Genomic DNA, 21,660 nt, shown 5'->3' with positions numbered 1-21,660 from the left:
AGGCTGAAATAGCTTTAATATGGAGAAGGGCTTAAATCTACACAGAAGCCACCCACAGAAGTTTTGTGGTCCTTTGGTTGTCCAGAATGATTTCAACTAGAACGAAGTATCAACTATGTTACTTCAAACTGGTTTGACCAGTTCCTTCAGGGGCCTGAGTGGCTGATTAGTAAACAAGGTGAACAGGAAATTTTTAACATAAAACTTTCCAGGCTGATTTTCCTACCTGCTAAGTTAAGCCACAACTTGGCCTAGTGTCCAACTTTGGAAACTCTTTGATGTTCTAAAAAAATCAGGACCCTTCTCACTTCCTGAGAAGAATCACCAAGAGAGTGGGGAAAAAGATCAGAGCGCATCCTCAGGCCACCGTGGTTTTGCTGCTAATCTTGCCACTGGTTTGCCATGTGGGCAAGTGGTTAATGTCTGCTTATCTGATGTGCACAGTGACCCCTGCTTAAAAGAGACCTTACACGTAAAAACAAACACTGTTCTGTAGACAAGGGGAGACTCTCAACTTGTTTTTTTTTTTTAAACAGAAAAATAATGTTATTCCACAGAGCACTAATGAGACAGGAGGAAGGCAGCAGGGCACAACCATAAAAAGAATGACACAGCAATGGAGGACAGGGCAAAAACTGGTTAGAACTAAGATGGTGGACGAGCCAACTCCCAGGAGACCTTGAGCTTCATTATGCGCTCATTGTAATCTATCAGCTGCCAAATGGCCCTCCCGCAGGTGCCAGGACAGTTCCGAGGCCATAAAAGGCCAAGGAGTGGGCAGTGGCCCAATTCCTGGGACTCCCTCCCCCTCCCCCAAAGTGGTTGGAATAACCCTCACGCTTGTTAGCATATGACGTTACCAAGCCCATAGAAACTAACCACCCCCACACCTTGCGGCCGATCTGTCTTTCCGATCTGTCTTTCCGAGACACCCTATGCTCTCACCTGCTGCCTTTCTCTTTCTTGCCTTTCCGGACGGCTCGCACTCAGTCTATGGAGTGTGTATCTCCCTGAATAAACTTGCTTTCACTTTACGATGGCTCACTCTTGAATTCTTTTCTGCCTGAAGCCAAGGACACTCACCTGATGAGGCTCATCCCAGGGACTCACCTGGGACCTGGAACATGCCATCCTCTTGCACTCCATTTTCCTGCAGCACTAAGAAGAGCAGGCAGTTCATGGTCTAGAAACTTCCACTGTGATCTGCATTTAGTCTTTTATTTCTGTCAGTTTTAGCCCTTGAAACATCCCTTCTTCCTGAGTCTCACTGTAAGTGTATCTGGGTACTCAAGCTGCTTCCCCAGGTCTTGCTGGTTCCTGACCTTCTCCCAAGAATCCCAAGCCATTCTCAAGGTGACATTATATTAAAACTCATCTTTGGATCCATTAACTAAAAAAAAAAAATTAATAATTGATCATAGATTTTCCATATATTTTTATATTATATAGTTTTTAGAGTATTTGTATTGATTTCTGTAAAGACTTGTGCAACAGGCTCTTGTTAAGAACATAAGTCTATGTAATGACACGATCTCTAAGGATAAATTAGAGGCTGCTTAAAACACTCGGGAATGCAGAGATTATGGTAGACTAAAAATGGACCCTCAAAGATGTCCTTGTCCTAATTCCTGGAATCTGTCAGTATGTTATTTTACATGCAAAGTGGGAGTTTGCAGGGATGATTAAGTTAAGGATTTTGAGATAAGAAGATTTTTCTGGATGGCCTGGTATCAAAAAGGATCAGAGTAGGAAGAAGCAGCTAAGCTGCTGGCTTAGAAGAGGGAGACAGTGGCCACAGGCCAAGGAATACAGGTGGGTTCTAGGAGCTGGAAGAGGCTGGGAGACAGATCCTCCCCACAAGTCTCCAGAAGGAACACAGCACTGCCGATACCTTGATACTAGACGTCTGACCTCCAGAACTGTGAGACAGAAAATTCGTGTTTTTTAAAGCCACTAAATTTGTGAAAATTTGTTACAGCAGCCATAGGGAACTAACGTGGAAACATTTATAATAATGTAAGCCTGACCACTGCCTAACATACACATATACGTATCATTGCCAACACACTGTTTAGGAGTGTATCAGTAACTCCTATGTGTCTGGGGCTTTCCCCCTGGAAATATTTTCTCCTTCCTACTCTTCTTTCCTTCACCTCCCTTCCCACTACATATGCTCTCGCTAGTGATTCAGATCTGTTGAATGGTGATCTCCTCAAAGGGAACACCTGGAACTGAACACAGCCCATCCTCTGCCTGCCAATCCATGTTGGGGTCCCTCATGTTATTCTCTCTCATAGCACTCTACCCCCTTATAACATTTTAAAATTAGACATTTTTTGAATGATCATTTTATCATGTTTCTCTTTCTACTGTTGCAAGCTTGATGGGTACAGCACCATGTTTGTTTTTGCTCACTGTTATGAATCTGGCACATAGAAGGTATCCAGGAGATATTTCTTGGCTAAATGAGAACATTCCAGAATTCTGCATGTCTTGTACGATGGATGGGAAGCATGCCCCATAATGCAGTCCATCTGGGATCATGGGGCAATAAACCAACACACCACCTTCTCTTTCAGAGGACATGAAGCAGGCTTTGCATTAAATTTTGTTTTCCTCTGAAGTCTGAGGCAAAGTCATTATTATTTAGCCAGATACCAATTGATACTTTTCATAGTGTATATATAATCTAAGAAATACTCTAATATTTCTCAAAAGTTCTCTTTAATAACATTTAGAATGCTTTTTCTTGCTTTTATTTCCATTTTCACTTAATTGCTTTTCAGTAAATTCCTTCAAAGACACTTGAACATCTATTTAAGAACTAATTTTAAGAACTTCAAGAGATCAATTTTTCCTGAGTAATTATTTATACCTTCTGCAATTTTGATTCCACTGGAGTTCAAGAATCAAAGCTAAGGACATGCCTGAGCTCTTCTTGGGATGGAGAAGTGGTTAACATTTGTAAATTTTTTTTAGTGAAGCTTCAAAACACAGTACAATTAATGAGAATATGGTTAAATTTTACTTACATGTGTTTCAGAAACTTCATGTGATTTCAATGAGGTTTTTTTTTTTTTTTTTGAAAAGAATCTTGCAGACTCATGTAAAGATAGTTTTTGAATATTAGGTATTTTCCCCATATTATTCTGAATGTGTCTACGGTTTTTGCCCAAATACAGTGTCTTTATTGAAAAGTTGATTCTGATTTTAAATATAAGGGTTTCAATGGAAAGGAAACACACTTTACTGAGGTACTATGAGATTCCTATATGTCACTATGTCTACTAGGTTACTCCTCATAGCAGTCTATGAGATAGATTTTATTAATCACACTGTACCGAAGAGGAGATTGAGGGTCTTAGAGCTTAAATAACTGTTTAAAGTCAGTAACAAGGTCCATAGCCATGCTGGGCCCAAGTGACTCAAAGTTCACACCATTTCCTCTAGACCACACAACCTTTATGATGGTTCTGTATCTCAGAGCAGATCCATCGGAATGTCACTCCCCTCAAGCCCAGTGCCAGTTGGCCCCATGCCTCAAGGTGGGAAATGGCTAACTAGATGGAGATATTGGCACTTACTACACAAACCCTGTCGTGTTCAGCACAGCCATCTGACCTCCTCGTGTTACTGATCTCCTCAGAGCACAGGGTTTTGTCTCCGTATTTGCTGTGGGAGGATCAAGCTTCATGCTCACGTAACCCCCTGGCAAAAACAGGTCTTCCCAGTGATGGGAAGAATTTGTAATATGTGCAGCTCTTGGTTTCCAAAGTTACTGGAAGCCTTTATGAGATACATTTTGATTTTTCCGACTGTTTGTGAGCCTTTCAGTAGGGAGCGCCTTTCATCACGTCACAGTGGAACGCAGGGGATGCTTTCCTGGGTTTACTGACGGCGACGTGGAGGAAGTAAGAATTTCACAAACATCCACTCCCAGTCACCTCTGAAATGCCACGATCAGTTTTCTTGCATAGCCACTTATTAACAAACAAAGTCAATAAACTTTTCAGACAGCAAAGCCAGATGTGCTTTTTGGTATACCTGGCAAGTTCAGGGTAAGTGCTTTTACCATACGTATTTGAACAGTCAGTGATTCTTAGATAAAAGGACGTCTAGACCAGCAGTACACTGTGTAAAGAGCTGTTCCGACGCCGAGTCAGAGTCCACCCAGTGCTCCCTTATTTGTACGTATCTCAGTCAAGAAAGGGAGGGGGAAAAATCTTCTTTTTTTGATTCATCACCTTGTGTTTCATTAGTTTTTTGTTTTTAATCTTAGGCAAGCAACCAATGGCCCTTAAAGTAAGAATTTCTGTCACTGCTGTCATTTTTTTACTTAAAAAAAACTGGAAGATGAAATATTCTTAAGGATAGTGATGCTAAGAAAACAAATGACACCCCAGGCACACAGGGCAGCCAACAAAACACATGGATGCAGTGAACAAGACAATCAATAACCTCTCCAGTATGAGGTCTTTTTAAAAGGTTTATTGTTTCATGCTGCCAAACCCCTAAGGTGCTAAATTAAAAGGCTGATCCAGGAATTATTATTCCACTTTAAGTCTGCAGTAACCTAAATGGTCTGATTTTTTTAAACTGAATTTGTTTGAATTGTCATCAGACACAACCATGAACTCAAAATGTCTACTTCACTCCGTATTGTAAGCTGAAAAATACCGAGAAAGCCTTTCTATTTTCTTAGCAAAGTGGCACGATATTATTTAGAAGTTGGAGGGAAAGCTTTTACTGCTTGGCCTGTAAAAAGAAAACAGCACGAACCAGCAGAGAAGCTGACAAGTGACACGAATACAGTACATGCTAATGCGCAGAGAGAAACAACCTTGAGGATTTAAACCGGCTGCACCAGAAAAAAATATCTTTACCCAGATATGTGGTCCCTCATGAATTATACTATTATTTTAGTTGATTTTACCTGACATCACCCTATGATTTTCTTCAGTGACAAGAAAATTGCAGCTGGCCCTTGACAGTCGGTCACAAATTGACTGAACAAAACAAAATCAAACAGTGAAGTAATCCCCAAGTAAATTTAATGAAACCTAAATCCCAAAGGGCAGCACACTTCTGTAGGCAATGGTCTTATTTAATAAATTTCCCCCTGCTTTCACTTTTAGAGCTATATTTACACAGACAAATTTAATTCATTGGGTTTACATTTCCTCCTTCCCTTAGTTTGTCCACCAGGCACATGTGGGAGGGACTGTAAACAGGTATGTCAGTGCCCAGCAGAGAATGAGGAGTGTCACCCAGTCACCGGGAGATGTACCTGTCTGCCTGGCTACCATGGAAACCACTGTCATCTCCGTAAGTGTGTTCTGTGCTTTGGTTTATAATTTATGGAGGAGACACCGGTAGGGTGGGTCATCACTCAGAATGTTAAAGAGCAAATGTTAATTCAAGCTTCTAATTCCTAGCAAGTCTTGTGGGGATTTTTAGTGGAATGGTTGAAAACACTTTTCTGTGTAGCTCGTTCTCCTGTTTTGCCTTTTCTATTCAAAATATCCCCAAGAAAAAGACAAGAAAGAAAGAGAGAAATAAATAAAGAAGAAAATATATACTGATTATTATAAAGCAATACATAGCAAATGGCATCATATTTCGAGTGATTCATCAAGTAAGTTGGTTCCAGGATCTGCTTAGGAACAATCAAATTAAACAAATTGTTATTCTGGAACAAAAACAATGACTTGCTTAAATGACAGAGTGCCAGTTGGCTCATTGTTGTGTAATAAAAAAGAATAGTCCCTCGGACCAAACACCTTATATTGATTTGTTAGGACATTTTAACATCGAAACGGTTACAGGAGAACACACGATAAAAAGTCCCAAGGAGCATGTTAAAATGTTCAGTCAGCTACTTAATTTTTAAGCTCGTAATTATTTATGATGTACTTTTTATAGGTTTAAGAATAAAATGATTTGGCCTCAGTTTCGTTTTTCCCCCAACTTGGCCGGTGCTGCTCTCTCTCCTCCCTGGTCGCTCCTATAGCAGATTGTTTTTTCTTCTTTCCTTTCCTAATTCTGCATGTCTAAGGATGATTTTTGGATCCCCTCCAAAAAACGCCATCCATAAAACATAGACTCATGGTCAAGATATTAGTTTTCATTTTCTACAAGCCATAGATATGTATTTTGAATATCACTTCTCACATTTGTCCCAATATTAAGTAATACCAGCTAAAAACACAATAACGCGTGTACGAAAATGGTTTCATACACCCACAGAACCCATAACTGTTGCGTTATTCAAACTTAAAATGAAGAACTAAAATATAAAATGAGTAAAATTTCAATTACTTTTTGGTCACGGCAAATTTCAAGCACCCTCGTAGTGGAAGAAAGGAGTTACTTCCTCCCATCTGATTCTGTCACATTTCTCGAGAAGAATTTCTTCTTGAGGGCAAGGATATTTTCATCTGAATTAAAGGAAATGAAGTTACAGAAAGCTGGTAGTACTACCGTTCCCGAAGGCGAGCTACCTTGGGTTGCAGGAGGGGAGCTTCACCTTGTAAAAGCAAAGCTGAGGCCGGGAGCCGCTCCCTGACTAGTCAGATGGGCTCGGTTCCAGGCAACACGTGGTTGGAAGCTGCTGCAAAGGTTCCTTGGCTACATCCACTGTAATTACAGGACAATGAAAAAGGGTTCAAGAAAATATCCATAAAAGGTGTAGCTGGCGCAAGAGCAAAAGTTTCAGCAGCCAAAAACAACCAGGCTTTCATGTTCTCAAGTTCCGAGTGGAGAATCAAAATGTTCTCAAGGCAGCGGTCAGAGGAAGCAGACAAACTCGCAGTAGGAATCTCACCGCTTGTCCACAGTTCGTAATGGGCAGGTCAGTCCCCATCTGTGGCCGGCGTGCGGGCAAGCACAGACAGGCTGCTCGGTAGATGGCAGCTCACCATGCTGTGCATTTTCTGGCTGACTGGAAACTGTAAAGTGACTACAGAAGATGGACATTTTCTGTTTCTCCAACCTGCACACTATTTATTAGACCCCATTTTGAGAGGATTTAAGGCACTGGAGTCCTCTAAAAACTACAGGCAGGTCTGTTGACAGTATTCACAAGAACACTCTTACACTTGGCTTAGGTTGCTTTGAGAAACATGGGCCACAGGATAGCTCACCTGTGCCAGGAGGAGGATGTCAAGACATTCGCATGGAAACTTGGCATTCATGCTCTTGCTCCTAGCATTAAAAATTCAGACAGACCAAATCTTAGCATCTCTTTGTAAGAATAAAACAAAACTGTGTAACAGTGGCTGGTGGATGTGTGAGTAACCTGGTCAAGTACTGCTAGGAAAACAGACTGAAAAACAGATTCATGCTTTTCATTTGCTTCTGAACTGTGTCTCAGGATACAGTTTCAACCTTGCTTGTTTTAAGTGCCTAATAAAACTACCAAGTGTCACTCACATCATCATGGTATATCATTAGCCTTTAATATTTAAAGAAATCAGAACTGTGAATTCATTTCCAAGCTTCTTCCTAGTCAGTCTCCTTTGTGCAGAAGGGATGGTGCAAGGTTGGGGAAAAATCGGAAATTTCTAATGGAAAAGAATTAAATATCCCTTGCTAGAGGAACAAACTTTCCTGGGAGAAATCACTGTAAAGAATAGAGCAAAGGCCAAGTAATGATCAAAATGGAACTTTAGGAAATGAGGGAGGGGAGACCACACACTCAAACAAGCCAAGTGAAATCACTGCGTCCTGGGCGTGCGTTTCCTTGTTAAATTTAGTGAACATCTGAGCAAGGGATGTGTGCATGATTCCAGAAGTCAACCTTTCACGTAGCTACAGGGTTATATGAGAAAGTGGAACTGTTAGTGAAATAACTTATTCTTGGGGAAAAAAGTTATGGGTACTTTTGTAAACACATACCGTACTTTCATATAAATTTAACGAGTTGTGGGACTAAGAGGTTAGTGCATATACTGTCTTTCAACAGATGTTATACTCATTAGTAGGTTAATTTCATCAAGTTCATTGTCCCAATTTCAAAAGGATAATTAAGTTGAAGGCTATATACCAAGAAGGAACAGCAAGGAATGATTTTATCAAATGCAAAACCACCATTCAGATAGTTTGAAAAATGAGCGTATGTCAGAGAGAAATTATGTATTCCAAGTAACTTCAACTCAAATGAAAATGGTTTCAAAATACAGATTTTTACATATATGTCATATAAATTCATCAAATAATTACACATAACTCTTTTTTCCTTTTAACTGAGATTCTGATTCTTTTATACCCATCATTATGTCCACAGTTTAATATTTTCCTCATTAATAAGTATATAAGTTTCACTTTACCAAGTATTTCCCTTTTCCCTATTTGCACAATAGTTTATGTCACATTTCACTTCCCAGTTATGTGTCTACAGCATTTTCTATACCAATCAACTCTTTAATTTAACCTCCTTTTTTGGAAGCAACATGCTGGCAGTACATACCAGACTTCATTGTTTCAGACTACATACCTTTAGCTTGCTTTGTATTTTCTCTAATATTAAACAACTAAACGTTCTTTTTTAAGCATCAAACATAGTAATGATAAAAACTGTACTTCCATAAAAAATAACTTAAAAAAAAGCAATTTAAAAAAATTACATTCTAAAAGATTGACCCAGATCAACATGAAAGCATTTTAGATCTTGGTGAACAAGAGAAGAGAAGATAGAGACTCTTTTTTTAATCACTAGTCAGTTTTTAGGTATACTCTATTGAATTTTTGTGAGGGAGAAAAATAACTCCTTAGGAGGACTAAAGAATGCTGTACCAAAGAAGGGTTCCTTTGCTGTGAGAACTGACATCCCTTGGAGGGAGGGAAGAGAATGTGAAATGCACTCATCAATTTCATAGAAAGAAATAAAGAAATACAGCAGCTACAACAGAGAAATAGCCCTTGGTAAGAAGTGATTTTAAGTGTTTGGCTTTCATCTCCATTGTGGAGAATTTCATTTTAAAACTCGAAGGGAATGGAGAGAAGAAGAAGCCATTCTTTGAGTCTGAGACTCAAGGTGAGACCATGGGCTTTAGGACAGGGTATACATGTGGATTACAAACAATCTGAATCTCAATAAAAACCATTCTTTGGCTTCTAAACCTCTAAAGCCTGCTACATGTGCAATACTCAAAAATATTCTGTACCATCTTATTCTTACCTAAAAATACAAGATAAAAGGGGAAGGAAGCAAGTGTCATCTAGTCTCCAGTTCAGTCAATTTTAGTGCTGTGCTTCCAAGTGAAAATGTACTCCAAGAGGAAGGACTTAAGGCAAATACCACACCTTTGGACTCAAGTCAGGCAGGTAGGGAAAGGCCATATGTCCACCAGCGATCCTGCAACCATGAGTGAAAATAATGGCTACCACTCGCTCGGGAGCTGTCTGAGTTTGGCAATATGCTAGATGCTCTACTCGTGCACACAAGGGCCTGGGATTCTGTTGTCATCCCCTTTGGGAATGAAGACCCAGAAGTTCAAATAAAGGACTCACTCAAGGCCACAGCACTAGCAAGTAGAAGATATAGGGTTCAAACCAAAGTCTATTCAGAATTTCCTACAGCCTTATATTTTAAATATATGACAAGAATAAGGAAGGCGATCTTTAACAGGTGAAAGAATTTCGTGCAGTAACTATTTCAAGTCACTTTACCCTGAAGGCTTCAACTTCTTTATCTTGAAATAAGAGTTGAACCAGATGGGTCTGAGGTCTCTTGAAACAAACTTCTATGATTTTAAGACTTCAAAGTATAAGACATTTCATAGAACAGGAGAAGGTCACAGTTGGACGTGCTTCAAAGTTAATCAAGTGCTTGCATCCCCACTGCCATTTCTCTGCTAGGTAGTCATCCTATCTCTGCTTGAACTCCTACAAGGACGAGTAACTCATTACCTCCTGAAAAAGCCTTATTCCAATCCTGGACAGCTCCTTCAGAAAGTAGTTCTTTACTGAGATAAAATCTGCCTTCCTCCTTTTCTACAAGACTTTCTTTCCATGTTTGAAGACAAGTTCTATCTTCTTAGGTTGATTTTCTCCTGGCTAGCTAAACAGCCCCAATCTTTCAATCATTGCACAGATAATGTGGTCTTTAGGTCACTCTTTGCCTTGTTCAGTCTCCTTTTATAATAAAGTCTGGCCATTTATCTGTCTCTTACACAGGTATCATCATGGTAGGTCATACATCCATGGATATGACAGTAGAAAACTGAGACACTAAGAGACAATGAAGATGCTTCCTCTATGCTTGCTGCCATTTTGAATTCTTACTGGTATTAAACCGAGATCGTTCCAGGTAAAACAATCTATAACACTTAAGCATTAATTGAAATCATGAATTTATCTGGGCTGGAATGAAATAGACTTCTTTGGTATTTATTCTGAGCATTCTCTAAAAGTAGACAGATGTCCAAGGAAGCTCAAAGTTAAGAATTCTGTATCTTATTAATGAACAGCATCAGGAACTTTACATCCCTCTCTATATTTCCAAGGCATCCATGCCTTGAACCAATAGCTTGAAGGTAATTGAAAATACTAAAGAACAGTAATTGGAGTGTTGAGTTAACCACATGTCTATAGGCATGAATTTAAACACTGGTTGTTTCAAGTTACATTATCACATGTAATTTTGTTCTCCTTCATTCAACAGGATGCCCAAATGGCACTTATGGTCCATATTGCCAAAGGAAGTGTAAGTGCCTGAATGGTGGGAGCTGTGACACTGTGACTGGCACCTGTGACTGCCCTCCTGGCTTCATCGGGGCCGACTGCAGTCCAAGTAAGTCATTCTACCTCCTATGAAGTAGATATGCTAAGTTTGCTATATGGTAAAAGCAGAGGTTTTGAGAGCTGCAGAGTCTTTTAAGAACTGCATGTACAGAGTAAATATTGTTGCATTTATTTTACATGATAATTGCAGTAACAACAAACACCAACTGACCTAAATTCTAGGTTGAGGAGTACTAACAGCAGGAGTTTGATTGAGAGCTGAAGTCAGTGAAGGCAGCCAAAGAGAGCCCTTTGGTCACAATCTCTTGCCTCAGCAATGCTGGACTCAAGTCAGGATAAGAAAATGTGTTTGGCAAATCTGTTTGGCAAGATCAGAGCAGACTGGAGATTCTTACATGCACAATGTCAAACTCATTGTCCAAAGTTCCACAATTTCATTTATCCTTAGTAATTTTCCAGCTCAAAATTGAGTAGTTTCCTTACTTACCAATAAATAACCAGTTCCCAAAAATCTGAAGACCTTAACTGCCTATCATAAAAACAACTATTGACATGAAGTTTAAGGGACCCAATATAAATTAAAGATTCCTTAAAAATGAGCGGGATTAGACATTGCAGGGCTATCCTTAGCAAATACATTTTGCTTTCATCAGATCTGCGATTTTCTAAATGTTTGGACAGTTTGCAAGGTCAGGATGATCTTCAGGGAGGATGGCAGAGGCAACGAGGAGAGTGCAGGGTGGGGATGGGCCTGGCAGTGTTGTGTTCTTTGACCTATGTCTTGCTGATGAGAATGTTCAATTTGTGATCCTTCATTGATCTGGGCATTTATGTTTTTTGTGTACTATTCTGTGTCTTGTACTTCACAATGAAAATAGTGAAAGAATCATCAACAGATCTCAAATTAAAGGTAGGACTGTAATTGTGGACTTGAGATTCCTTTATTTGGAAGAAGGATAATGAAGTCTGTGATCAGGCGGGGAACTAAATCATTGTGTTAGGGATATCCAGGATGCTTCCCTTCCTCAGGAAGGTAGTTGCTTTGTCTCCTTTGTATGAGGGTAATTTTAATTCCCCTGCTTCAGTACCCCTCTGTTCTGAGGATAAAAGGTGAATCAGTCCTGGCTCTAAGCAGCAGAAAATTGAAACCTAGTGGATACGGCCTCTGAGGCCTCAACGGCCAAGTTATCTTTGAGTGAAAGCCAACCCATAAACATCTCCCAAAGAAGGTTCTGACTGGCTCCTGTGTGTTTTGTTCTTCATGGAGAATGGTTGGAGAAATTTTCGAATTTCCTTAGGCCAAATCTTCTTCAAAAGTTATGGCTTCCCTGAATCTTGGGAGCAGTTCTGTCTTCAGAAAGCTGTGACCTTGTATCAGAGCACTTTTCCTTCTTTGCTTTGATGGCTAAAGAGGTCAGAGCCAAATTCGCAGTCCCCCTTTTGCAAGTTCAAAGAATTACGATATTTGTTTGTGTATAAACAGTTACTGTATTTTCTCTTCACTCGATTCTCACATATATCTACTTTTTCTGTGTTTTATCTGTATTTTGATAAAAGCATCTCAATGAAGTTGTGGAATCAGGTTGCAGCAAAGCAAACAATTCTGTGTTAATTTATGAATAAATCATGTAATAAATTAATTTAATAGATATCATCTATTAAAGGTAATATAACAAATTTATTGATTTTTAGTCAATAAACAATACAGTTACAAATAAATTAATAGATACATAAATAAATATTTGGAGATATGAGCATAATGCATCCTGTATCAGTGCACAGAAGTGTAAGGTAAAATTCCAGAGTAGACTTTAAGACGAGATGTCCTCAAGGTTATTACACACACACAGATACACAGAGAAGCTAAGATAGCCATGCAGTAAAGCAGGACTCAGTCTATAAGTGTCATTTATATCATAATATATCTGTAAGTATTGGACACTAGGTATTTGGATGGAATTCCTGATGTCAACTAAAATTGCACTAAGCAAGCAACCATTTAAACAGTTCCTTTTTTCTCTTGTTTTTTACAAAGTAACTTTAAATTGAAAACTGAATGGGAGGCAAGTCAGGGAAGCCTATTTGATTAAAAGAAAAGGTCATGTATTAACATGTTTTTAAAAATCTTGACTTGAGAAATGTTTTAAGAAGCAAAATCTGGTTTCATTTTGCTCTGCTTTGTTTTGCTCCTTTCTGCAGTTTGTCCTGAAGATCACTATGGACAGGACTGTGTCCAGCAGTGTTCCTGTGGCTCAGGACAGTGTGACCCAATGACTGGAGGGTGCCAGTGTCCACCTGGCCAAATGGGAGCCAGGTGTCAGCCAGGTAACAATGACCACACGGTCACCTTGGTCATCGAGGCACTTACTAAGCTTAACTTTGAAGGCAGATGTGGTGCCAGGGAGTAGAATTACATGGGCATTGTCTACAACACTTTCTTCGTAAGTGTGGCTTTAATGACAGGAAAGTGCATGCTCCTGCAGAGTTATTCAAGAACTAGTCTACCAGGGGTAAACAAAGATTGAAAACAAAAACAAAGAATAGTTCATGCATATTGTTGAGTAGGAGCAAATTTTAAAATAACTTTGGCTAAATTTTGTAAAATTACCTCAGGTTGTGTGTTGAAGGTGTCTAATTACAAGAACCGAAGAGCTTTATATCTTCAATTTTCAGAAAACCACTGAAAGCTGTTAAGAGCAATGAGAGAGAGAGAGAAAAAAAAAACCATGATTTTTGTTTAAAACTGCAAAACTTTCTTGTCCTAACTCATATTATTTTTTGTCATCATCATCATAATCACAACAGAAGAACTGTCAAGTTCAATGACAAGACATGCATAGAGGATGCTGAGCCCGACAGTATCTCTTGAGTGGGGCCAGCAGAGGGGCCACTTCTGCATGGCACATACAGAAGGGCAAAGTCAATGACCTTTTGTTGAAAATCAAGAGCTGGGTGGGTGGGCAGGCTGCAAAAACTTTCTTGAACCCCACTGGACATCACAGAGTGGCAGTTTTAAAATGGGAATAAAACCAAGAAGTGCACAGACATATTATCTTTTCAACTCTTCACTAGGGTAGTGGGGACTCTATGGTTTGTAAGTAACCTTGCAGCTAAAGGCAGTCCAAGTCTACACACGCGCACATGAACATCCCATGCTTTTGTGGTGTATGGAATGTTACTCTGGGCCAAGGAGGGGCCCTAATAGCTAAAATCATTTTTCTAGCTCCAAATCCATAATACCGTCCTAAAAATTGCAGGTGCACAAAAAAAACTAATCTGAAACAAACAAATAAACAAACAAAAAAAACTGGTGCATAAAAACACCTCCCCTCATCTTGGAGACAAAATATAAAACCATTCAAAGCTTTTTTTAGTGCAAATTCTGTAAGAAGGATATAGTAGAAAACAAAAAGCAGAGGAACGGAGAGCAGAGAAGTTTTGTTATGGAGCTCATGAAAATATTAACCAGAATTTCTTCCAAGCATTCGAAGGACTTAATGAAAAAGTGTTCTCTATAAATTGTGAGTGCAATGGAGAGATACAAGGGTTCATGGGATAAATGAAAAGACAACAAAGGTAACTGAAAAAGTAACCTGGCAGAGCTCAGAAAGAAGTGGAAGTGAAAATTAAACCTCACATCATATAAATGTAGACCACATTGAATGCAGGTAATAGGAGAGTGGAATCTGCTGATGTGACAGCCATGTACACGGAGAATATATTTCAAGGAAGTGAGAACAATGAAATGGAAAAAAATAGACAAATATATAAATGGAAAAGAAAATATTAAAATATAATCAAGGTTTTTTTTCCCCCAAAATGAAAGAAGATCTGTTGCTACAGATTGATAGAGTACATTTCTATCCCTAAAAATACTAGTTAGGATTGATCGTAAGCAAGGAGAAACTCTATTGGGATTTTAAGAAAAAACATGAGATCTCGTATGAAGAGACGGGGAAAGTCAGTCTGGCCTGATACCTCACAGCAGTATTGATTGCTAGCCTATGGCTATCGAAGCCTACAAAGGTCTAGGGAAGAGCTATGACTCAAGTATTTTATATACAGTTAAACTGTTATTCGAGTAGAACATGATGGAAAATAAACAATAATGTTTCATTATCAAAAGCTGCTGGGAATACAGTAGTCATAAAATGTTTTGAAGAAACCATTGGAAGATAAATTGAACAACCAAATAAAAAAAATGAAAAATCTCTGAAAAAGAGGTTTAGTGACTTAAATCTAGTTTAATTGAGGCTGAGTTTAAAACAAATATAAGAATTATGGTTACCTGGTATTATATAAATATATAAGCATTTTACAGTATAACAACATTGAGGTTTTAGCATCGTGAGCATAAGCTGAAAGGGAAGAGAAGGTAGACGAGTTGAAGTATGTGGATCTTCTTATTTCTCTATTACACTTTGTGGGATGGGAGGGACAAATCTGTGTCAAAACATACTGTTTAAATGTGGCAACTCAGTAAGTATGTTTAAGTGTATAAAGGTAAATGCTGGAATTCAGAATGCTGTCATTGAGAATGTAAGAATAAAAAATACAGCCCAGTAAAATCAGGGGAAAAGAGGAATGAGAAAAATTTGGAGAAAGCAGAAGCATATTAATTCCATCACCACTCATACTGGTGAGTCAACATATACTAAACAAATAAATTCATTATATTAATGCACTGTCTAAAGATTACATAAAATTATAAGACTTGCACTTAGAAGAACTGGAGTACACACCCATTTTCCTATTCCTCTCTCTAAACACAGTAAAAATTCTAGACACTATATAGAAAACATACGGAACTCTGAAGTGTGGAGAGAAGACAGCAGAACTGCTACAATTCTGGGGACCTAGGGTCAGCATGATGGTGAGTTCCCTGAGTTTCCTTTCTTGTCTCATACGCTGGACTGGTTGCTGGAGAGGCTCTAACCCAGAAGGGTCAATAGGCGCAGACAGAAAAAGGTCCAAGGTCAGCTTGCTTTCTCTAGTTAAAATATCAGGAAAAGGGCAGCCAAGCAAGACAGGAAACTCTTAGACAATAACGGGTCTATTCCCAGCAAACAGACTAAAACCATTTCCTCCACCCCAGCTCCATTAGCAAAGGCCAAGTGAGGATTCTACCCTTCAGATGCCGCTGGGGTGTATGAGGCCCCCGCACCCTGCACCAGGATGGAGTGAGAGCAGGCCTGGTGGGGCTGGGACTTCCATCCCTGCCAGGTGGGCATGTACCCGCCACCACGGCAGCGACAGTGGAAACCACGTGGAAGGCATGAGCCTCTGCCTCTACCAGATGGTAGGGAGCCCACACCGCTCCATGCTAGGGTGGTGTCCGAGGAGGTCGTGGGGACAGTCAGGACTCTCACAGCCACCAAGCAGCAGCAAGGCCACCAGCGTCCGTGGAAGTCGAGTGGCAGCCATAAGGCGGCCCTTCTACCCCTCAGGTGGGTGTCAGCAGAGGCCTCGTTGGGAGCCTGGGCTCGGGCCCTGGCCCAGCAGAGACGAAACACACTTATCCTTGCTCCCCCCTTGGAGACAGTGTGGGGAACTTGGACTTCACCCTCTAACAGATGGACCTCTTTCCTTGCCAGTGTACTATCATAAGAGACTTGCTAAAACAGAAGATTTAAACAAGATCCAGAGTCTCATACCATAATATTCAAAATGTCCAGGTCCATTCCAAAATTATTCACTCTGTCAACAACCAGGAAAATTCCAACTTGAATAAGAAAAAAATAATCAACAAACACCAACACTCAGATGACACTGATGTTAAAACTAATTGATAAGAGTTTTAAAGCAGCCATCATACAAACGATTCAGTGAGCAGCTCTGAACATACCTAAAGCAATTTTTTTGTTAAATAGGAAGGTTCAGCAAAGAATAAGAGACATACAGGAGGACCAAGTGGAAATTTTAGAACTGGAAAATAGAAAACCAAAACTTTAAACAAAACTCAATGTTTGGGCTTAACAGCAGAATGGAGAGGACAGAGGAACACATCAGTGAACTCAAAGATTAAACAAATATTACCGAATCGAAACAGCAGAGAGGGAAATGAAAATGACGAAAGAAATAAGAAGAAGAACAGAGCTTGGGGGTCTGTAGGACTGAAGAAGAGCTCGAGCATTTGTGTCATCAGAGTCCAGGTAGAGATGAAAGGGGGCAGGACTGAAAAAGGAGTCAAGGGGATGACGGCTAAAAATGTCCTAAAGATGACCAAAAAAACCTGTAAACCTACAAATCGAAAAATCTGTGTGAATGCCGAACAGGATCAACCGAAAGAAATCCACAGAAGACATATCAACATCAAACTTTGGAATTCTGAAAAAGAAAAAAATCTTGAAAACAGCAAGAGAGAAATAACACCCACCTTAGCCTAGAAAAAAAGCGTCCAGAATAAAACGAAGCTAAATAAATGGGGACAGACACACCAAGCACATGGAGCAAAAATAACGCAGCGGTCACGGCATCAATATCCAACAGTGCCCGTTTTCATAATTAATAAGTCAATTATGTGTATGTTAACAGGGAATAAAATCTATGGTAAGAGGGAAAAAAAGAACATGAGATGGGGCTTGAGAGTGCCAGGTGGGTTGAAATTTTAAATCAAGTGGTCAGCGTAATTAATTCTCTTTGAAAGAAGTGAGGCCTATGATACAGAAAAAAGCTGATGACAATGATTTTTTTTTTTTTGAAGGAACACTGGAAGACCAGGGCACAAGGATGGAATACTTTTTTCCATAATATACCTTTATATACTGTTTGAAATATTTAACGTGTAATTACAATAACTTTTTAAAGTTTTTTTTTTTTTTAATGGAGGCACCGGGGATTGAACCCAGGACCTCCTGCATGATAACCATGTGCTCTCCCACTGAGCTATTACCCACCCCCATCCCAACAATAACTTTCAGAAAGCAGTAAAGTTATTTGCACAATTCTGTGTGAATATTTTTTCTGAGACTTAGACCTGTGGAAAGAAACATTTCTAAGTGCTCCTCACTTTTCCAGTTATGTTTTTTTGTCCAAAGTCTTATCTTGAAGTCCCATACTTTCATAGATTCACCAGCTTCAACAATGCATTTCCGCATTCAGGTTGGAAAATGAACAGGCCTCTTGGCTGGTTAGGCTGTTTTAGAAGGGTGAAGGAGAGACAAAGAAATTTTATTTTAATGGTATAAGACTTAGTATCATTGATCCTGTTTAATTTGCCTTAAAGGCAAAAAACCAAAAGCACATACGATGACGATTCAGCCATTAACTGTACAGCCATACTGTATTTTTTTAGCTAAACGAACTCAAAATGCTTCCTTCACTTGATACTAAAGTTAAGCACACCTATTTAGTTAAAGACAAGAAAGAAAGCGTCATGCAAATTAAATCCAAGTATGTGCTCTGTTCTATTATAACCAAATGCTCTGGGGCAAGCTAAATTGTGTTTCTTTCTCTAATGTCTCTCCTGCTAGCTCAGATAGAAAGAATAGGTGATGAGAAGTCAGAAGTTCTAGATTTGAATCTTGGTTATCTTTACTGGCTGCTTAAGCCTGAGCAAGACTTCAGTTCCTCAGCTTCAGTTTTCTCAAGTGTAAAATAAGAATACTGTTACCCACATCAGAGAAATATGTGTAAGCATTAAATGAGATAATTCATGTGGAAAATATCATTATGTAAAAATACTATAAACTGGAGGGTATAAATGGCAGGCCTTTGGCCAAATCTAGCCGCAAATGTGTTTGGTTTGGCTGACATAATTTTGGCTTCCACAGTGCCATAAAACAATTTTAATTAGTTGCCAGCTTTCAAATATTGGATGATTTCATATAAAATATGGATTTTGAGTTTGCCTGAAAAAAAAATCATATTAGCTGGCTATATCGGGCCCATATTCTTCATGGCAAAACCAAGTAAATGTGAGTAATGGTTACTATCCCATTGGTACGTCCTGTCATTCAGTTATTCCCCCCTGACAATGAAGGCTCAGTTTCCATTATGTCTGGTCAGCTTCTCTCACCTGTAGCTTAGCTCCTCTTGCTAGTGCATTTTTGTTTGTGTCACCCACTACTCTGTGCTGAAATGTTTTTCAGATTACAGCACAGAGACATGAAGAAGCAAATGACTCATCTGTCTTCTTTATTGATTATAAGATTAAATGCATAAAATCTCCCACTGCCAATCTGGGACTGACCTCTGTTTCTCTATAGGGCATCTCCAGTTCCTAGAGTACATAGTTATGAGTTCGGTCAATATTACAGGAGTGAATGAAAACATGAATGAATGACAGTGGCGTGCTACCACGTGAAGGATACAGCTGATGGGTTAATTTGTTTTAATTTGAACATTAAAAACAATGTTTTTGCTATGTAGAAATGATTACTGTCCCTGAAACAGAGAAAAACGTTTGCTTATGGGACATTTTTATGCAGCTTGTTATTTTTTATTTTTACTACAGGATGCCCCCAGTTGTAAGTTAAAATGTACTTGTAAAACTGGTGGCCTTTGCAGTCCTGTGGATGGAAGCTGCAACTGTGCCCCTGGATGGACAGGAGATGATTGTGACAGAGGTAAGTTGATGACTACCTTCTTTCATTCAGTACAGATCTACAGCAGACTGCTGATGGTTGATAAAATATAGAAGAGGCCTGTAAAGAGGCTATTTTCCAATAAGTCTACACAAGTTGTTTGTAACTATGATTGCATTTCCAGTAAAAATAGTGTTATGTTACTACTTGATTGATTGATTTTGTTACCTTGTTACCAGAATACCACATGAAAACTCTTAAAACTCTTAAGTAATTGGAATAGTATTAATATGAAACAGCTCCTTTGAGAGCTCAGTCCCACTCCCCCTCCAGCCAATGCTTGAGGAGGGCAAGGTGGAGGATGCAGGGCCTTGGGCAGAGCCAGTTCACTGGGAGCTTGTGCCCAGTTGCAGAGGGTGAAGAGGAAGACTCTGGGAGCAGAGGTCTCCAAACTCCACCTCCTTGGGAAAAATTTAATCACACTCTGTCATAAATGTATTTTTATTAAAAGTGACATTCCTATGTTTCTCCATTCATATGTGTATTATAAAGGTTTAAGGTGATAAAGAATAGATAAAGATAAATACTGAGAGCTGTTCTACTGCTTCCATTTGGAACCATGATAGATTATTTTGTACAACACTGGAAAGCGTGCATCCTAATTAGGGCACACTATTGCAGGAGATAGTGTTGTGTTTTGGCCAAAGAAGCCAGAAAGGGTAGTGAGGGAGAGCATGGGTGAGAACACCGTGTTGGGGCCTAAACTTGGGGCACCCTGAGTGAAAAATAATCCACAGTGAACTTCTACCTAGATGGTTCCAACTCTGGGGGCTCTGGCTCTTCAGACTTGCCGCCCTGACCTGCTCCCACACGGGTGTGATTACCCCCGTCCTTCACCATTAATCTGACTGTCACGGAAGTCGGCACAGATGAAAGCCCCTTGCAGGGGGAGCGGACGGCCCCGTATGCCAAGCCTCGCTCCGCTGATACCATACTCTGTGCTTCTGTTAATTCACAACCTTTCCATGATTTTCCCGCCTGAAAGTCAGGATGATGACACTTTGAAATGACAGCTCTTCTAAATCTAACATTTAAGACCATTTTTTCATGGAATTTTTTTCAAGTTTGGATACCCTCCCTAATTCATGGGAGCCAGCTCCTATCAATTTTGTGACATTTGGGACTACTAAATGAGAGGAATAGCAGTGTGTTTGGAATAGATGTGTTCACATTGGTTTTGTTTTTAACTTTAAAGTTGGATAATTCTCTATCATTTTGGGATGTGGGACATTTTAACTTTTGACTCTATCATTTAAACTTTTTATTATGGAACTTTTCAAACATACAAGAGTTACTGAGTCATAGGTAAAGACAAATGTAATTTTGCAACTGATTGACAAATTCTCTTCCATGTGGGGTTGTACCATATTGCAGCCTCATAAGCTTTACATAGAATGCCTGTTTCCCTGCAGGGTTATCAAAAGAGTATGTTATCAAAATTTGGGTGAGAAATGTATTAGTGGAGTTCTAATTTTCATTTTTATTATTATAAATAATGTTCAGCATCTTTAATGGGTAAGGACTTTTTGCATTTCTTTTTCTATTAATTGTCTATTTACACTGTAAATAGTTGTAATTTTGGTGTGCCTATGGAAAGAGTTGAACTCAGGGTCTTTCTACCCCAACATCTTGACCATTACCATTTCTGCATGGCTTTATTTCTCCAACTGGATAATTGGGTTTCTTACATGACAGCTGGCCTCTTAAAACAGAAGTTGTCAGGCCTTCCTAAGATAGGGAAGTGATGTAATATCACTGCCACCACATTCTATTGGTTCTAGCCCATCGTGGATTCAGCTCGGATTCCACCAGGGAGAAGATAACACTTAAAGGTGTGAACCATCCTAGAACATGTTCTTCATTAAGAGCATCTTGGATTTCAGATTCTGCATGATTCAGAAGATTTTTTCTTTTTTGTAATAAAATATATCTTTCTTCTCTCTATTTTTTGAGTTATAATTAGGAATGTATTCCCCATTCTCAGGCTTTAGAGGAATTCAACCATGTTTTCTTTTAACACTTGTATGATACCATTTTTGACATTCAATTCTCTGATCAATTTTAAATATTTTTCCTGGCATATGGTGTGAGGAATAGATCCATTTTCCCCTTGCATGGCTTTTCAGTTATCATAATGCAGCTTTTACAAGTCTGTGTTCCCCACTGATTTGAGATGCAGGATGCGTCAGATACTAAACATTTACATGCAGTTGAGTATGGTTCTGGATGCTCTGTTCTATTGATCTGTCTATTTCTGTGCAAATGCAATACTGTTTTTAATATGAAGTCTTTTATTATATATATTTGAAACTGACAGGGCTAGCCACCTTTC

At 39.3% G+C, this 21,660-nt stretch overlaps 1 protein-coding gene across 1 annotated transcript in view; it reads left to right on the top strand.

Moving 5' to 3' along the window:
- LOC102518431 (EGF-like and EMI domain-containing protein 1) overlaps positions 1 to 10,379 on the top strand; it is a 497,761-nt gene extending 487,382 nt beyond the window's left edge. Inside the window, exons 13-14 of the mRNA XM_032484700.1 lie at positions 5,194 to 5,325; positions 10,177 to 10,379. Coding sequence (XP_032340591.1) covers positions 5,194 to 5,325; positions 10,177 to 10,191 — 147 coding nt within the window. The 3' untranslated portion in view covers positions 10,192 to 10,379. The remainder of the gene's footprint in view (positions 1 to 5,193; positions 5,326 to 10,176) is intronic.
- The last annotated feature ends 11,281 nt before the right edge of the window (positions 10,380 to 21,660 follow it).

The sequence above is a fragment of the Camelus ferus genome, chromosome 1 (assembly GCF_009834535.1).
Source record: "Camelus ferus isolate YT-003-E chromosome 1, BCGSAC_Cfer_1.0, whole genome shotgun sequence".
Taxonomy (NCBI): Eukaryota; Metazoa; Chordata; class Mammalia; order Artiodactyla; family Camelidae; genus Camelus; species Camelus ferus.
The sequence above is the reverse complement of the archived record's forward strand: the minus strand, read 5'-3'. Positions and strand labels throughout refer to the sequence as shown.